Source organism: Nannospalax galili, unplaced genomic scaffold, assembly GCF_000622305.1.
Source record: "Nannospalax galili isolate Female #2095 unplaced genomic scaffold, S.galili_v1.0 scaffold1009, whole genome shotgun sequence".
Taxonomy (NCBI): Eukaryota; Metazoa; Chordata; class Mammalia; order Rodentia; family Spalacidae; genus Nannospalax; species Nannospalax galili.
The window spans coordinates 1,453,407-1,472,895 of NW_008360054.1; the positions used below are offsets into that span (position 1 = coordinate 1,453,407).

The 19,489-nt window shown below is 41.2% G+C and overlaps 1 protein-coding gene across 1 annotated transcript in view; it reads left to right on the forward strand.

Annotated features, from left to right (window-relative positions):
• Nucleotides 1-19,489, forward strand: part of LOC103726548 (mucin-16) — a 215,162-nt gene that overhangs the window by 169,969 nt on the left and 25,704 nt on the right. Inside the window, exons 63-80 of the mRNA XM_029559169.1 lie at nucleotides 751-816; nucleotides 1,465-1,586; nucleotides 1,681-1,739; nucleotides 1,870-2,042; nucleotides 3,357-3,392; nucleotides 5,587-5,708; nucleotides 5,798-5,856; nucleotides 5,988-6,160; nucleotides 7,262-7,297; nucleotides 8,982-9,100; nucleotides 9,198-9,256; nucleotides 9,389-9,561; nucleotides 10,255-10,290; nucleotides 11,703-11,759; nucleotides 13,118-13,236; nucleotides 13,326-13,384; nucleotides 13,509-13,681; nucleotides 18,503-18,633. Of these exons, the coding sequence (XP_029415029.1) occupies nucleotides 751-816; nucleotides 1,465-1,586; nucleotides 1,681-1,739; nucleotides 1,870-2,042; nucleotides 3,357-3,392; nucleotides 5,587-5,708; nucleotides 5,798-5,856; nucleotides 5,988-6,160; nucleotides 7,262-7,297; nucleotides 8,982-9,100; nucleotides 9,198-9,256; nucleotides 9,389-9,561; nucleotides 10,255-10,290; nucleotides 11,703-11,759; nucleotides 13,118-13,236; nucleotides 13,326-13,384; nucleotides 13,509-13,681; nucleotides 18,503-18,633 (1,772 nt within the window). The remainder of the gene's footprint in view (nucleotides 1-750; nucleotides 817-1,464; nucleotides 1,587-1,680; nucleotides 1,740-1,869; nucleotides 2,043-3,356; nucleotides 3,393-5,586; nucleotides 5,709-5,797; nucleotides 5,857-5,987; nucleotides 6,161-7,261; nucleotides 7,298-8,981; nucleotides 9,101-9,197; nucleotides 9,257-9,388; nucleotides 9,562-10,254; nucleotides 10,291-11,702; nucleotides 11,760-13,117; nucleotides 13,237-13,325; nucleotides 13,385-13,508; nucleotides 13,682-18,502; nucleotides 18,634-19,489) is intronic.

Below are 19,489 nucleotides of genomic sequence, written 5' to 3' on the forward strand. Positions count from 1 at the left end.
CATGACTATCTATCTATCTATCTATCTATCTATCTATCATCTATCTATCTATCTATCTTCTATTCATCTATCTATCATCTATCAATATATCTACCACCTATCTTCTGTCATCTGTCTATCTATCTATCAATCTATTATCTATATCTATCCATTCACTACATCCACCCGCTTACCCAATCAATTATTCACCTCTCTATCCATATTTATTCGTTGACATCCTGTCCCTTCACTCATCCATCAACCTTTCCACTCATGTATCCACTCATTCATCATCTCTTCATCTACCCACCTATCCTTTAATCCATCCGTCCATCCATCCATCCATCCATCCATCCATCCATCCATCCATCCATCCATGTATCCATCCATCCATGTATCCATCAATCCATGCACTTCATCATTCATCAGGTTCATTCACTTATTGGTCCTTTATTTTTTTCTTTCCTCTCTTCTGTTTTTCCAATTAGTCATTGTTATTCTTCTTCAATTCTAGGTTGACCCCCATCTATCCATTTTTCTTTCCATCTATCCATTTAAAACTTCCATTGCACTGTCTTCAAAGTTTTTTGTCCTCCTTGCTCAGCCTCTCTCCAACTAATTGCTCTCATCCCTTCACTCACACCACCACTCTTTCCTTCACCCTTGTTTATGAGCTGTCTATGAATGGTTTACCTGGCTTGGACCACTGCTGGAAGGGATTCTGTCATCATGTGGACCTCTGTGCATCCCTAATGATAGTGTTTTCTGCAGCTCCTGAGCTAGCCACCACCATCCTGCCTTCTTCATCAACATCTGTGTCACCAGTATCTACCACAGGTATCAGGGGTCCCCCCTTCTCCTACCTTGATGAGATTCCTTCCCTTACACTTATGAGAACTAGGAAACAAAGATGTCAGAATCATAGTGTCTGGGCCACTTTACAAGATTAGACTATCAGTACAATCAGATACCTACCCTCATACAACCTACACTCATACAACCACTAGGCTTATTTTTTTTTTTTTTTTGGTCTTTTTGAGACAGGGTCTCCCTGTAGCCCCAGCTGTCCTGGAACTCACTATGTAGACCAGGCTGGCCTTGAACTCACAACGATCTGCCTGCCTCTGCCTCCCGAGCACTGGGATTAAAGGCCTGCACCACCACGCCCGGCTTTTTTCTTTTTTTTAAATATATCTTTTTTTTGGAGACTCTCAGGCAGGGATCTTCCGGGTGCACAGGGCTGGGGGTGCGCAGGGCTCTGCAGGGTGTGCAAGGGACTAGAGGTGTGCAGGGATCTGCGGGGTGTGCAGACCTAGCGGTGCACAGGGCTGGGATTGCCCAGGGATCAGCGGGGTGGTCAGGGCTGGGGTGTGCAGGCACATTGGTAAGTGGTGGGACACTAGAGACATGAGTTGTGGTACAGGATTCTAGTCTCTTCCCAGTGAACTCTCAGTTCTAGGTATCTCTTCTCATCTCTTCTTGCAGCTGTGGGACACCACCAAGAGACCTTCACAATCAACTTCACCATCTCCAGCCTCCCATATGCAGCAGACATGAGCAATTGTTCAGCCACATTCAACCACACTAGGAATGTTCTGCAGGACCTGGTGAGACTCTCATCTCAGAAGCTTCTGTTTTGATAAACCCTATCCACTTACTCTATTTAACTCTATTTTTCCTTTCTCTTCCATTTTTCCCCAGCTTACACCATTGTTTCAGAACGGCTCCTTCAATTCAAATTGCAGACTGAATTCTCTAAGGTGAGTCCACTCTGTATCTGTTTACCAGAACTGATCAGCCCAATTGTTACCATTATTCTTGCTCTTCCCTCCTACTAATTCTTATCTAGATAAAGACTCTTCTAGAGTATCCATACCTGTTTCTCCCCAGGCCTGAGAAGAATGGAACAGCCATTGGTGTGGGCATCGTCTGCACCTACCAACATGACTCTGCACATCCTGGGTTAGACACACCAGGGCTGTACTCAAACTTCAGCCAGCTAACCCTTGGAGGCACCCAGCTGGGCAACTACACACTAGACAAAGATAGTCTATATGTCAATGGTGAGCATGGCTTGCTATGGGAGATCTTCAGGCATTCTCTATGTCTTTGTACCTCTCAACATTAATGGTGGTCTCTTTCCGGACCACTTGTTTCTACATTCTTAGCATCTTTTTCAAAGAATTGGAGAAGGATGCAAAAATATTATGCCAGGAAAAGGAAGGTAGCAGGTTACACTGCATTTGAATTCAGCAAACTGAGAGATATGATGCTCTTGCTCCGTTCACGTTCTCTTTCTTGTTTTATTTTATTGTTTGTCTGGGTTTTTTTGAGACAGGGTTTCATTATGTAGACTTGGTTATTCTGCAACTCAATATATAAACCATGCTACTCACTCAGAAAGACCTGCCTGTCTCTGCCTCCTGAGAGCTGGGATTAGAGGCATAAGCCTCCACAGCTGGGCACTTTCTCTTTCATATTCAAATATGGCACTGACCTTATTTACAGTGAGTTTTCTCACCCTAATTAACCCAATTTGAAAGTCTCTCCCAGATATGCCAAACTTATGATTTTAGATCCTGTCAATTGACAAGTCATTTATACACAATGAGGTGGCCAAAGGGATATCATGCACCTCCATTATTCTCACTTTAACAAAGGAAGCAACTTAAGCATAGCTAGGGAGATGGATGTGCCCCCTTCTACAATAAAATTAAACCAATCTAAATTTTGACATGCTAATTATACAACAGATCTATTTCATTTGATTATTGCAAAGACCTGTGTATAGTTTTCACCCTCATAAACTACATGATGGATTTGCATCATTCTATTGTCCAATCAGTATTTATCAAGCATTTACTATCAGCCTGACATCATGCCTGACACAGGGAAAGTATATATTTCGTATATACCTTGTCATAACATAAACTGCAGTGTGGCACAGACAGGTTTTGTTTGTTTGCTTGTTTGCTTGCTTGCATGGTTGGTCAGTTGGTTTTTTGCACCATATTCTTCAAATAGATATGGAGTACCACACATAGTAAGTACCCAATAGTAAATATCTACCAGATGGATAAATAGAGGGAGAGTAAGAGAGAGAATGAGGATGCATTGAATAGGGGAATTGAGGTGTGATAGTGACTTATGAGAACAACATTTTGACAGCATACAGGAGATGATGTGGTGGGGGATGTGTCTAATTGGAATATCAGGAAATAATTCTCCATGATGACATTTAAGTTGGATCCTAGAACATTAATAGATGTTCAATAATATATACTAGGGCATGCATCCAGATAAGGACCCACATAGACCAAGCATGATGTAAGGGACTGTGCTGCCCCTTCCTCTTATGTGTGTCTTATGTTTTCTAGGTGTTAAGCAACACCGTCCAGAAGAACCTCCTACAAGTATGTATCAGTTCAGTCTCTCTGGGTTTTGGTCCATGCCTTTCTCCTAATTTCCAAAGGAAGCTTGTCCCAAGCACAAGCCAGTTTCCTAAGAAGAGACAAAGACTCAGTGGAAAAAAGATACAGAACCATTGGCCTCTTCTTGTAACTGAAGCTTTAAAGTTGGATATCTGAATTTTCTATACTCCTTTCAGTGGGAGAAAGATGTTTAAACAAATATACCTTACAGCATTATGGGGCTGAGGTCGATGGTGACTGCATAATTTGTCTCCCAAAATAAATTAAATGCTAAAAGCAAGGACTTCATTGTCAATTTGAAAATTATAATTTCTTCAGTGTTTTGGCTAAAATTTCCTACTCTCATATATGTTGGTCCAGTCATTTCTCTTTCCATTCTTCACATTTTCTAGTTATTCTTCCTCTCACAGCACATTTTTATTCATCCACCATTCTTACTGTCCATTCTTCTATATTCCTTTCATTCCTTCTCACTTTCCTTTCTCTATTCATCTTTGGATCCATTCACTCATATACCATCTATCCATCCACTCAACCATCCATCCATTCATTTACCTACAAATCTGCCTCTCCATCCATATATTCACCCATCTATACAAACACCAATCCATCTGTCCACCGTCTATGCATCTGCCAATCCATCTAATTATCTACCCACTTATTTATTTTGTTGACTTTTCTGCTTGTTATTTATTCTTTCTAGATTTTCATCTGTTCATCCATGTACATATGAATTCATCTATCCATCCATACAACATATATTCATTCATCCATCAACCCACCAATCTATTCCACAGCCATGTACCCATCTGCAACCTATCCACTGATTCATCTACCCATCCAAACATCCATCCATCAATCCATTAAGGTGTGCATGCACTTGTCCATTCATCATCAGGTTAATTCACTTAAATATCTTTTATTCTTTCTTTCCTGCCTTCTATCTCTCCAACTTTTCTTAATTTTTATTATTTTTCAGTTCATGTGTTGACCCTTCTGTTAGCTTTGCCACCTTCCATCCAAACATTTATTCTTTCTATTTTCTGCATTCCAGTTCATCTGTCCTCTTTGCTCACTCTGTCTCATGGCCACTAATCTCATAGTCTTTAGTTAATTCCAGTCATCTACTTGCTCACCCCTCCAATCGCACAATAACTCTTTCCTTCATTCTTGTTTATGGTGCACCTGTGAATGGTTGTTCTGACTTTGACTATAGTAAGAAGAATTTCTCTCACTTTGTAGAGTCTCTGCACACCCTTGATAACAACCTTTTCCTCAGCTTCTGAACCAGCTGCTCACATCTTGCTTTGTACACCAGTATCTGTGCAGCTAGAACCAACCACATGTATATGGGCCTTTTCCTACCCTTGATGGGGGTCCCTGTTCCATACCTCCACCACAGGACTTCTTGATGAAAACTAGGAAGCCAGGATATGAGGGTCCTAGTGTTGGAGTCATCATTACAAGTAAAAAGATTAGACTAGCAATTAAATCAGGTGCTCCTCACATCACACCAATAGGCTTGTGAGAAAAATAGACAATTACAATACAGTGAGTCATTTGGGGGGGTATGTAAGAAGCACATGGGTGGAATAATCTAGAGAGGGGAAGACTTTCTGAAGAAAGTTCCCCTTGAACTCTCATGATGAGTAGCAGTGATCCAAATAAATGGGACATGAAGTGCTGCTAGAAGGGAGGATTCTATCAGTAAGCAAGTGAGAAACCCAGAATGAATGAGTACCTGAGACTGAAAGTCATCAAAAAATGACTTTGAGCAGCGAATCAAGAGCTTGAACTAGACACTGAAAATACACAGAGAACCATGGGTGGTACTAGACCAAGGGTGATGCTAGTGAGATTTTCATTTCAGAAAGCTTCTTTTCAGGTTCAGCATAGAGAATATGTTTTAGACATGACATCAAATGAGTATATCGGGTTGATGTTTTGAATATGGGAATATAAGACCTCAGCTGGGGTGTAAAAGGAGAGAAAACGTATGTGAGGAACAGTCAGGAAAGATAATTTGTGTAACACTGAGGTAAGAAGATGTACAGGTTCTGACTTGGATGGACACACTGGTAAGTGGTGAGAAACTGGGAAAGAAGATGAGCTGATAAGAGCATGATTCTAGTCTGCTTTCATGGCAACAGTGTAGATATCTCCTGTCTTCCTGCAGCTATGGACCACCACCTGAAGACCTTCACAATCAAGTTCACCATCTCTAACCTCCCATATTCAGGAGACATGAAAAATGGCTCAGCTATGTTCAACTCCACTGAGAGTGTCCTGCAGCACCTGGTGAGACCTTCATCACAGCAGATGAAGATAAGTCCAAATAATCCACTTTATCCAACTCTGGTTTCCTTTCCCTCCTCCTTCTTCTCCAGCTTACACCCTTGTTCCAGAATGCTTCCTTGGACTCAGGTTGCAGACTGAATTCTCTCAGGTAAGTTCACTTTCTATCCATTTGCCAGGAATAGATGTCCTTTATTGTCACCATTCTGTTTCCTCCTTCGTCCTTCTGGTTCCTATATGCATTAAAATCTTCCTAGAGTCTCCACATACCTATCTCTCCAGGCCTGAGAAGAGTGGAACAGCCACTGGTGTGGCTATCATCTGCACCTACCAACATGACCTTGCACATCCTGCGATAGACACACCAGGGCTATACTCAAACCTCAGCCAGCTAACCCTTGGTGCCACCCAGCTGGGGAACTACACACTGGACAAGAATAGTCTATATGTCAATGGTAAGTGTGGGCTGTAGTTTTCTATAAGATGCCCCCAGACAGCCTTAATTTTCCCTGTCCCTCTCAGTATCAATGGTAATATCTGTCTGGACCTGTTGTTTCTACAATCTTAGCATCTTAGTCATAGGACTAAAGAAGTTCACACAAATAGCATGGCAGGAAAGGGGATGTAGAACCTCACATTGTGAGAGAATGAATGCTCTTGTTCTGCTCTCTTACTTCTTATTAGGTCCAGGAGCTAGCACATGATGGTGTTGCCCATGTATACAGTTAGTCTTCCCACCTCTATTAACTCATTCTAAAAACTATCTCACAGATATACCCAGGGAGCTTGTCTGGTTGGTAGCTTCAGGTTCTGTCAACTGGAAATCTATATTAATGATTATACCTAGGAGGTGGGTAAGGAGACATCTTGTACCTCCATCACCTGAATGACGAAACATTCATTTCTTTGTTCTTGAACAAAGAAACTGAAGCTTGGAGAAGGAAAGGGACCTGCCTGCTCATACAATAATTTTGTTGTCATTCTGGATGTTTACGTGCTGAGTTTACAACTGATCCATACCATTTGGCTATCATAGGTACATGTATATGGATTTCACCCTCATACACTGCATAATTTATAGGAGTATTTTGCTGCTCATTTTATGTTTATTAGGCATTTACTATAAGTCAGACACATTAATACCTTATCCCAATGTACAGTGCAATGGACCATAGGCTGCTTTTCCCCCACTATATTCTTCAGATGGAAATAGAGTACCACACACAGTAAGTGCCCAATAAATATCTACCAGATAGAGAGAAAGAGGGAGAAAGGGAGAGTATAGGGGAAGATGATGGTGTGAATGGATACAAATAATTGGAGAAGTGAGGAGTGAAAATAAGTCTCAATGAAAACTTCTTATTGGTAGCATACTGGGGATGTGGTGTAAAAGAGCTGAGTGAAATTCTCCATGATGACATTTAAGTCAGATCTAACAAGATGAATAGATTCTCAATAATATGTACAAAGATGTACATTCAGATGGATTCTCACGTGGACCAAGTATGGTGTATGGGACTATACCTTTCTCCTCATGTGTGTCCTGTGTTTTCTAGGTTATAAGGACCCTGGTGTAGAAGAACCTCCTACAAGTATGTACCAACTCAGCCTGTCTAGGACTTGGTCCATGCTTTTCTCCTCATTTACACAAAAAGCTTATCCTAAATTCCAGCCAGTCTCCTCAGAAGAGTTATGATCTCCATGGATGCAAGGTTCAGAGCCACTGACATCCTCATGAAACTATAGCTCTAGTGCTGGATTCTTGAATTTTCCACACTCCTTTTGACTGGAGAAAGATGACTAAACAAGTGTCTCCTACAAAATGATGGGATGGAATAAAACAGAAGTTTCTAGATCCACTGACACTTATTCTTCCATCTGTCCATGCACCCAGTACCCATCCATCCATCCATTTGGCATGAGTATACTTGCTTGTCTTTTCCTCCTTCTGTTTTTCCATCTCAAGCTTCTCTGTTTTTGTTCTTCTTGAATCCTGTTTTGACATTTATCCTTTTCTCTATCCATCTATTTATCCCTCTACTTTCTGCCTTTGACTCTATTTGTATTCTTTGCTCATCTTCTCTTTTGTTCACTGTCTTGACTTACTTCTATTCACAGACTTACTTGTCTGTCCTTTCACACAACCACTCTTTCCCTCACTCTTGTTTATCATCCACATGTGAATGACTGTTCTGGATTGAACCATTGCAGTCTGGCTTTTCTCTCGCTATGTGGGAGCTTTTCCTATTCCCACAACTCCTGAGCCAACCACTCCCATCTTGACTTCTCCATCAACATCTGTGAAACCAGAGCTACAGGTATGGGAGGAGCCCCTTTCCTATTTTAATGAGATCCCCTTTACCACACCTGACTTTTACATAAGAGCAAGGATGCCAACTATGAAAGTCTTAGTGTCAGGGTCATCACTACTGGCACAAAGATTAAACTAGAAATTCAATCAGGTGTCTGCCTTCCTGCAGTTGCCAGGCTTATGCGATAAAGAGACAACTACAATACAGCAAGCGTTTTTGAAGGGGAAGTCAACTATAGGGATAATATAGAGAGGGTAGACAGTTTTGGAGAAAGTTCCACATGAACTGAATTATTCGGGATCTTTAGGAGTGACCCAGATATATGGTGAGTGAAATGTTACTGGAAGGGAGCATACCATTAAGCAAAGGTCAGTGACCAGTAACTGCAGAGTATGGTGGAAAATGGAGAGGAATTTGGTTTCCATGTAGCATAAAGCTCAGTTCTTCATAAGTACAGCCTCTGTAGTTCCAGTTCGGGACCTATAAGTCATGGTTATAGGTTCAAAAGGAATAATTAAGAATGAAGGGTCACCAGAAACCAAGCTGGAACAATCCTTGAATGCCAAATCAAGAGCAATGAACTTGAAACTGAAAGTCCACAAGGAGCCATAGGTGCTATAGCTGTGATGTTCCTAGTTAGATTTTCTTTTCAGTACAATTCTTCTAGGGGTCAGCATAGAAAAGATCTATTAGACAGGACATGCAATGAGTCTGCTGCTATGATATTCTGAACACTCTTATCTCTATGATAAGACCTGAGCTGGGATGGAGAAGGAAAGAGAAGTGAGGAATATTCAGAAAAGGAAATTAATTTGTCACAGAAGGGTGAAGTCCACGTTCTGATTTGGATGCACACATTGGCAGGTGGTTAGACACTGAACAAAATGACTTGAAGAGTATAGGATTCCAGTTTGGTCCTAGGCCAACACTCACATGTAGTTTTCTTTCTCCTGTCTTTCTGCAGCTATGGGGCACCACCTGAAGACGTTTGCAGTCAACTTCACCATCTCCAACCTCCCATATTCAGCAGACATGAAGGATTCAGCCATGTTTAACTCCACTGAGAGGGTCCTACAGCACCTGGTGAGACCTTCATCCTGACAACTTCTACTAGGACAAATGACCTCCCCATGTCTTCCACACAATTCCTTTGTGTCTTCTCTTCCTCTTTTCTCCCCAGCTTGGACCTTTGTTTCAGAATGTCTCTTTGGACACAGGTTGCAGACTGATGTCTCTCAGGTGAGTTCACTTTCTAGTCATTTTCTAAGACTGACCATCCTTTATTGTGATGCTTTTTCTTGTCTATTCTTCCTTGGGGTTCCTGTCCACATTAAGACTGTTCCAGAGTCTCTAATACCCCTTTCTCTCAAGGCCTAAGAAGAATGGAACAGCTACTGGTGTGTATGTTGTTTGCACCTACCGACAGGATTCTGCATTTCCTGTGCTGGACACACAGGGGCTGTACTCAGAGCTGAGCCATCTGACCCATGGAGTTACCCAACTGGGCAACTATAGACTGGATCAGGGCAGTCTCTATGTCAATGGTGAGTATGGTCTATAGTTTGCTGTAGGGTGTTCCTAGCCATCCTTACTTTTTCTACACTATCTAGTGTTATCGGTGGTCTCTGTATGAACTAGGTAGTTAGTGTTTCATGGTATCTTGTTCAAACAATCAAAGAAACACACACAAATAGCTTGGCAGGGGAGGTATGGTTGCTGGTCACATTGTGTCCAAAGTCAGGAGGAAGAGAGATATGAATGCTGGTACTCAACTCATTTTCTCCTTATTCAGTCCAGGACCCTAGCTGATAGCACAGTTCTGCCCATATGTGCCCCACTGCAAACTTCTGTGAGGCACAGACTGTTTTTTCAGCACTGTATTCTTTAAGTGGAAATCGGTTATCACATAAAGTAAGTACTCAAACATCTACCGGGCAGACAGAAGAACAGTAGAAGGGAAGATGATGGTATATGTGGGGACATGTAAACGGGGAGTGAGGCGTGAAGATAAGATGCATGAAAGCCTCTACAGCATGCATGCTGGAGACGTGGTAGGGAAGAGTTAGATCTATTCGAAATATCAGGACTTCCTTGTTCATGATGATATTTTTGTCAGATCTTACAACATGAATAGATGCTCAATATGATTATGCAAGGACATGAATACCACACAAACCAAGGCATGTTGTGAGGGACTTTGTTATCTCTTCTCCTTGTGTGTATCTTTTATTTTCTAGGTTATACTGGACCTGCTCCAGAAAAGCCTCTTATAAGTACGTATCAATTCAACCAATCTAAGACTTGGTCCAATGGTTTTCTCTTCATTTAAAAAGGAGGCTTGTCCCAAACATGAGCCAGTCTCCTGAGAGGGGCCAAATGGAATCAAGATACATTTTAGACAAAATCACTTAATTTGCCTATTTCGAATAGATCTAACTCTTCCCTACCACGTCTCCAGCATGCATGCTGTAGAGGCTTTCATGCATCTTATCTTCACGCCTCACTCCCCGTTTACATGTCCCCACATATACCATCATCTTCCCTTCTACTGTTCTGTCTGTCTGGTAGGTGTTTGAGTACTTTATGTGATAACCGATTTCCAGTTGGCTTCTTTTTGGAACTGCATCGCTAGTGTTAGATTTCTGAATTTCCAGTACTCTGAGTTGGAGGAAGAGATCTGAACAAGTGTTCCCCACAGAGTTATGCAGTTGAGTTAAAATGGTGACTGTCTCCTAAAACAAATAAAATGCTCCTATCAGAGGCTTCATTGTCAAGTTGCAAATTCTAATGGCCAATTAAGTGGTTTTGTCTAAAATATCCAAGTGGTCCACTCCTTTCTCCCCAGCCATCCATTCTTCCATTTTCCTAATTGTTCCACTTTCAACACTACATTTCCATCCATCCACCCATGCATCCACACATCCCTCCACCTGCCGGCCCACACACCCATTTTTGCCCATTCTACTGTATTTCCTTCATTCCCTCTGTTGTTTTGTCCTCCATTCGTTTTTCTATACACTTATCTACCTTCCCCCTCCCCACATCCAACCACCTATACTTTGGCCCATTTGCCTGCTTGTTCTTTATTTGTCCTTCCTCTGTCTACCAATACATACACCTACTTTTCCAACCAACTAGCTAGCTAGACAGCCACACACCTACCCATATATACACCCATCTAACCACCTGTCCATCCATATATCTACCCTCTTACACATTGGTTAATCCATCCACCCACTTTCTTCTGTCCATTTGCCTGCTTGGAATTAGTTCTATCTTCCTCTGTGTAACCATCTTCCCTCTCACTCACTAGCCCATCACCGTCTTCATTCACTCACCTGTCTTCCCTTCCTTGTCATCTTGCTCTATCTCTCTGCCTTCTTTGTTTTTATTCTGGAATTTATTTGGATCACCTATTTGCATTTTTTCCTTCAGCCTATGCACTTACCACTTCCATTCTCTGTCTTCCCATTCATCTGGCCTCTTTGTTTACCTTTTCCTGCTATCCACTTTTACTTAATTTTATTCAAAGACTAATTCACACCTTTACTCATACAAACACCCATTCCTTTACTCTTGCTTACAATTCACCTGTGAATAGTTTTCCTGGCTTGGACCATTTATAGAAGGGTTTCTGTCACTATGTGGTATCTCTGTCCATGCCTGATAACATCCCTTTCCACAGCTCCTGAGTCAGCCACGACATCTACATCATCATCTGTGCAGCCAGAACTCACAACAGGTATTTCTAAGGCTCCTTTTCCTAGCCTAGATGAGTGTTCCTGTCCCATACCTCCACCAGTCCTCCATATAAAGCTAGGAAGCCAAGATATGAAGATCTGAGTGTCAAGGTCATCATTACATCCACATAGATCAGACTAACAATTCAATCAGATACCTACCCTCATGCAACCACTAGGCTTCTTAGATAACATATTTATAATACAGTGAGGGATTTTGGTAGGCATAGGGGAGAGTCACATGGCATAAAATGTAGATAGGAGAAGACTTTTTGAAGAAAGTTCCAGCTGAACTGAACGTCTCTGGATGTGTAGAAGTGACCAATATAAATAGGGCAGGAAGTGTTGCTGTGAATATTTCATCATCAAGGCCTTAGTGGCCAGCAAAAGCATAGTATATTAGGAAGATGGAGAGGAATTTGGCTTACCTAAAGCATAAAGCTCAGCTTCCAGTCAGCCACTGTATGTCTGGATTATGACCAATGGGGTTATACTGGCAAGTTCAGAATGGAAAATAACATATGCTAAAATGGTTATCAGAAACCAGATTGGAAAGGGCCTTGAAAGCCAGATCAAGAAGCTTCAACTTAGAGTTAAGGATAACTGGCTCAAAGAATAAAATGCTTGCCACACAAGCATGAGAACTAGAGTTTGAATGGTCATCACCCATGAAAATAAAAGGTAGCATGGCAGCTTACCTGTAATTCTAGTACTTGGGAGACCAGGACAGAGGGGCTCCAGAGACAGCTGGCCAGCCTGCTGAGCCAATACTGTGAGCTTTGGTTTCAATGAGATATTTATATATAAAGCATATAATATATAATGTAGAAAAGAATTAAGGAAGACACCTGGCTTTAGGCCCTATCTCCACATGCATACACACACACATTCCCCCCATACCCCCCCCACACATGTGCCTACATGCATACCACATATATACACTTGGAAAAAAAATCACAATAAAAGAAGTTTGAATTTAACTTTGAAAGTCTACAAGAAGCCATGGGTGATCCTGAAGTTGGGGTAGTCTTAGTGAGGTTTTTCATTTCAAAAAGTTCCTACTAGTGTTCTAAGTAGATAATATCTGTCCATTAGAGAAGACATGAACTAGGGTATTAGTCTAGTTACGAGAATATGAGACCTGAGCTGTGATGGGGAAGCAGACAGGATACATGTGAAGAACACTCAGAAAAGGAAGTCAGTGTGACGTGATGTGAGGAGATGCTTGGGTTCTGACATGGATGGGGATATTGTAGGTGGTTGCACACCTGGAGAGGAGATGACCCAATGAGTGCAGAATTCCAGTCTGCTCCCAGGCAAACTATAAATTGTAATCATTTCTCCTCATCTCTCCCTGCAGCCGTGGGACACCTGAAGATCTTCACACTCAACTTCACCATCTCCAACCTCCCATACTCAACAAGCATGAGCAGTGGCTCAGTCATGTTCAACTCTACTGAGAGGGTCCTGCAGCACCTGGTGAGATCCTACTCTCCACAGCCCTTGGTGGCATACATCCCATCTATCTACTTTATTTAACTCTAGTTTCCCTCCTCCTTCTTCTCTAGCTTACACCCTTGTTCCAGAATGCTTCCTTGGACTCAGGTTGCAGACTGAATTCCCTCAAGTAAGTCTACTTTCTGTAAATTGTCCAGGACTGACCATCCCTTAGTTACCTTCTGCTTGCTTCGCCTTGGGGCTCCTGCCCACATTAAAACCTCCAAAGAGTCTCTATATCCCTCTCTCTCCAGGCCTAAGAAGAATGGAACAGCCACTGGTGTGCATGCTGTCTGCACCTACCATGCTAACCCTGCAGGTCCTGTGCTGAATACAAAGGGACTATACTCAGAGGTGAGCCACCTGACCGATGGAGTCACCCAGCTGGGCAGCTACACACTGGATCAGAACAGTCTTTATATCAATGGTGAGTGTGATCTGTACTTTGCTGTGGGGTATCTCCAGGCATATCTTTTATTAGTTTCTAGGTCTCCAAAAGTTACTGGTCGTCTCTCTCTGATCTGAGTATTTCTACATTTTTGACATCTTTTCAATGAATTTAAGAAGCACGCACAAATAGTTAAGCAGCAAGGGTTTTTATTCAAAAGCAAACAAAATTACAGAACAGATACACTGCAAGAGGCAAGGGAATGGGAGTGCAATTTGCTCAAGAGCTTTGTATTACTATTTCTCAGGGCCCCTTTCTGTGGGTCCAGGGGCAGGGGGCAGAGCTGGTTGCTGGAAGTAGCTTTCTTTTTGGTTGATATGTGGTCACTATATATTGTAACCTTTACTTACTTTTTATGTCCTTTTCCATGATGCATCTGACTTCAATCATTTGTATCCCTATTCATGCATAGGTATAAGATGGTAAATTGGGGATTTTCCCTAAAAGTACACACAGAGGACACAATTTACCTTACTGCGCTTACATGTAAAACCAGTTCAGGCTGAACTGGTATACTCCTCTAGTTCCAGGATGTGTTTGACCACAAAAGGGTAAAGTGACTTGTTACTTTGTTTTGAGAGGCATCTGTTTATAGTACAATGCAAATGGGGTCCCAGATTGCTAAATTATTCATACAAATGGTGTGCTGCACTAACAACTTTCTCCCCCCTCCCCCATTCCTCCCTCCTTCTTTCTCTGTCTGCTTTTCTCCTTCCTTTACTTTCTCTCTCTCTCTCTCTCTCTCTCTCTCTCTCTCTAGGTTACACCCTCCAGACTGCAGGAACCACCCCCAGTGGTGAGTAATCCACCCCCAAACCTCCCTTCCCTACACTCAATCAAAAGAACCAATAGTCCATGTCCACATCTCTAAATACTGGGGTGGGAAGGAGCTAGAAACATAAGCTGAGGTGCCGTGGCAATAAAAGAAGCTGTGAATATCCTCTGTACTGTTGGCAGGACATGAAGAAATGGTCACTAAATGCTAGATGGGTGGCCAGAGATGGCGGTGCACACTTTCAGTCCTAGCTACTTAGGGAGATTATTTGAACTTACCTTAAAGGAGATAAGAAATAGTTTATTCTATAACCTTCTATGAGTGACCATGGCCTGAGAACACAGACTCAGGTGATCACAAATTCCATGTTCCTAGGGGTAGCAGTTTCATTGTTTTTTTTTTTTTTTGTATATTTTTCATTGACTTTTTGTGTATTCCATACATAGCATTTTAACCATTATACCCCCCTTCCCCATCAGCACCCTCCCATAGTCCCTTCATGCATTCTGTCATTTGTGTTAAGGCCTATCAAGTAAAGTTAGTGTCTCCAGATGTCTCTCAGTGCAAGGTCATCCACGGGGGTCTAGTGAGCCTACCCTTAAAGATCAGCTCTTCCTTACTCAGCAGTAATCAGCTGCCCAATAGTTCTTCTGCCAAGATTGGGACCTGCTGCCCATTCATTCAGTTTTTATAGTAACAGAACAAAGAAAAATCATAAATCAAGACACTTTCAAGTACATTGATGGAAACATTAAGTAGGTGGTTATAGCAGAAGAGAAATCTCAGCTATAGGCTTCACATGCTATCTGATGAAACTTGGCATTTTGGTTGGTGGGAGCTAGGACTTTGTTAATACATTCAAAAAGGTAAGGTTTTTATCTGTTCTGTTAGTCACAGGAACTTAAGTCAGATACAGAGGTTGGCAAGGAGTTGCTATTTAGAGGGCTTAACATGGCCCAATAAAAATTAAGCTCTGGACCTATAACATTCCAAACTCTCCATAATCATTGACGTGCTAATCAGTTGAGCAGCCTAGCAGTAGGTTCAGTTGAAGATGTAATTTGGGGAACTGGAGAGATGACTCGATGGTTAAAAGCACTGACTGCTCTTACAGAGGACCCATGTTCAATTCCCAGTACCCACATGGTGGCTAACAACTATTCATAACTCCAGTTCCTGGGGCTCTGATGCCCTCATCTGACCTCCTTGGGAATTACATGACACATGACATGAGTACATTTAAATTCATTCAGGCAATATACTTATACAAATAAAATAAAAATAATAAATAAAATAGGTTGGTTTGGTAGATTTATAGAAAGTGCTGTATGTAAGAATGCCAAACCTCTATGCTATGGACTGGCACTGCCTCTTCACCAACAGTAATGGGTTGTTCTGAATTTGGATTTACAATGAGTATTATATATCCTTATTCAAAATCCTTTTCTCTATGAAACAAAGTCATCCCATAGCCTGGTTGTAGAATAATACCTTTTGGTCACAATGACACAGGGGAAAAAATGGGGTCCCCTCAAGGTCCCTTGGTCTTATTCATAAAAGAATTTAAGAGTGGACTCAAATAGAAGCTTTAAGACAATTTTATTAGAATTTAAGGGGAAATCCTCAGGACAGGCAAGGCTGCTTTGAGAAGGAGAATGGAGGGGAAAAGGAAAAAAAGAAAAACCATAAAGCCACACAGGTTTAGAGCTGGCATGGAGATCAGACATGTGGCAGTCTGGTAGCCATGTGGTAGGGAGGAAAAAAGAGCTTTTTTATATAGACAGTAATGAAATCCAAGATGTTGGGGAAGCTCAGTGCACTAGGAAAGATGCTTAGAAAATAGATATGAAGAGGAATAGGAGAGGTTACACTTTTCTGATAAATTCAGAAAACTGGACAGACTGTGACTGGCAGGATCCACCAGGACTGCACTAAGAGCAGGGATTCTGGGCAGGAAAATATCTGCATCTCATTAACACAGTAGGTATTCCTCCAATTTCTTTAATATAACTTGAGGTGAACCAGTCCTCCTAGGGGTGGTTTCAAAACCAGGGGATTTGGCAAAACTGGAAAGTTGGGACTTTATCCATGCCAGAGATTCTTAGACTCTTGACCATTTTTTGAGGGGGTTTCCTACCACTACAACAAGGAGGGCAGATAAACAGCATGAAATTTTTTGGCCAAATGAATGTCATAAATTTTAGACTGTTAAGTTCACTTTTTCTTTACTTTTACCTTCCTGCTTTATTGAGATACAACTGACAAGTAAAATTCTATGAATTTAAAATTATCATAGTGATAGTTTGACATATGCACAGCTTATGAAATGATTTACCACAATCTAATTAACACATACATCACTGCACATAGCTAGAGAAAGAGAGAGAGAAAGAGAGAGAGAGAGAGAGAGAGAGAGAGAGAGAGAGAGAGAGAGAGAGAGAAGACAGAGGGAACATTTAAAATCTTCTTTCTGAGCTGGACATAGTGACTGATGCCTATAATCTGAGCACTCAGGAGGCTGAGGAAGGAGGATTGTCACTAGTTCAAGACCAGCTTGTGCTACATAGTAAATAGAAAATCCTCTCTTAGAAAATTTTAGTCATACATATGAAAGATGAAGGAGCAAAGGAGGAAGGGAAGAAGGTAAGAAAGAGTAGTTAGGTAAATATGATCAAATATCTTACATTCATTTATGAAAATGTCAAAGTGAAGCCACTAACTGTATAATTGATGTATGCTAAAAATTGCAAGCACATACTATTAATAGATTTCTAGAACTTCATCTTATAATAAAACCCTTGTATCTTTAAATTTTCTTTCTTCTTCATTACATTAATTTTAAAATGACACATGAATACATAAAAATTGTGCCAACATGTTTATGGTTTAATGTATGTTTCTATGCATTTTGCCTTTGTGAATGTTTAAATCGGGTTAAGCACATCTATATTCTGATTTTCGTTTCTTTATAGTAAAGGCCCTTCCGTCTTTCTGAAGTGTACGGTACAATACCATTGTCTGCAGTCACCCTACTGTGTAACACCAGAGCTCCTTCCTCCCATATAACTGCAGCTTACCCTGGTTGACCGACCTTCCCCCAACCTCCTTCTCGCCTTCATTCTCCATAGCCTTTGGTCACCCCCAGTGTACTCTCAACTTATATGAGATCAACTCTTACTTTTCCATTAGTTTTAATTTTATTTTTTAGAATTTTCTATTATACAAAAGTTTCTATATATTGTAGATTGCATATTTTGCCCCGCTCTGTTACCCTCTATTGTTTCTCCTTGATCCTGTTAGTCTCCTTTGTTCTCCTAAACAATTATACTCTTCTTTTATTTATTATGTACATACATGATTTTATGTGACTATATAAAATCTAAGAACCACAAATAAAAGAAAACATGGTATTTATCTTTCTGAGACTGGCTTAATTTGCCTACTATGACTATGAGATCAATTCTTGTTAAATTCCAAATACAAATGAGATGTGGTCTGTGTCATCAAGTGCCTGGCTTGTAATGCTTTTCAATTGTCCATATTATGCAAATTAGAGGAGTTCATCCTTTTTCTATGAGTAAACATCATTCCCTTGTGCATGCAGACCGTAGTTCCTTTATTCATTCATTGGTTGAGAGACACTTCAGTTGAGAAACTTTATGATTTGGATCAATAACTTCCCATTTTCGACATACACACACACACACACACAGATGCAGACACACACACATACACACACACACACACACACACACACACACACACGTCTCTAATAACTACTCTTCTTCCTGGATGAGCCTTCCAGGATGTCAGAACTGAATAAGCAAAGAGAGAAAATATCAGAGATCATGAGAAAAAAAGGCCAGTCTTCCCCATTCTTTAGGATAACTTTGCACCCTCTCTATCCCCAACATACAGGTTTACTTTATGTTGAATCTGGTAGTAGGCAGGGTGTTCTAAGGAACTCCAGTCCTATCCAAAGAGCTAAGGGTCCCCATCTGTCTTTTCTTTCTCTGTGACTGTAGGCTATGTACTCCAGAATGTAACCATCCATGCCAAGTACCAGCTAAACTTCTGTATCATCAATTGGAACCTCAGCAATCCAGACCCAACATCTGCAGAATATATTGCTCTAGAAAGGGACATCGAAGACAAGGTGAACTTACTTTCCCCTTTTGCTTCTCTCCCTTCCATAAGTATCCTTATCACCACTCCCTCTGACTTATATCATCTAAGAGATTATTTCATCTTTTTGCTTTGCCTATGAGTTCTGACTTCTCTAATATTTACAAAGGTGGTGGTGTCCCAGGCTTACCCATTTACCAGGAGAACAAACTGAGGCTCATCAAAGAGCATTATGGGAACCGGAGAAATGGCTCAGAGAGAATACTTGCTAGGCAAAACTTAGCTACCTAGGTTTGATTCCTGAACCCAACATAAGGGTATAAGGAAAGAAGTGATTCCATAAAATTGTCATATGTCCTCCACATATATGCCATGGCACCCATGCCCCCCCATCATACACACATGGTAATAATAAATAAAATGTTTTTAAAATACTTTATTTTGTTATTTTTATTTTATGTGTATTGCCGACATGCATGTAAGTGTACCCATGTCATGCAATGCCTACAGAGATCAGAAAAGGGTATTATATTCCCTGAAACTGAAGTTACTAATGGTTGTTAGCCACTATGTGGTTGCTGGGAATCGAACCCTCGTCCTCTGCAAGAGGAGACAATGTTCTTAACCACAGAGCCATCTCTCCAGCCACCTAAAATGTTTTCTAAAGGAAGCATTATGTTAACTTTCTGTTACTGTGATGAAACACCTGAAATAACCATTACAGAAGGAAAGATTTCTCTGACTCATGGTTTCATGGTCAGCTAGCTCCATTACTTTGAGCCTGAGGTGAGAAAGAACATACGGTGGCAGGAGTATGCAGAGGACAGGTCTGCTCACCACATGTTGCCCAGAAAGCAAGGAAAAGAGAAGAGGCAGGGACAAGATTT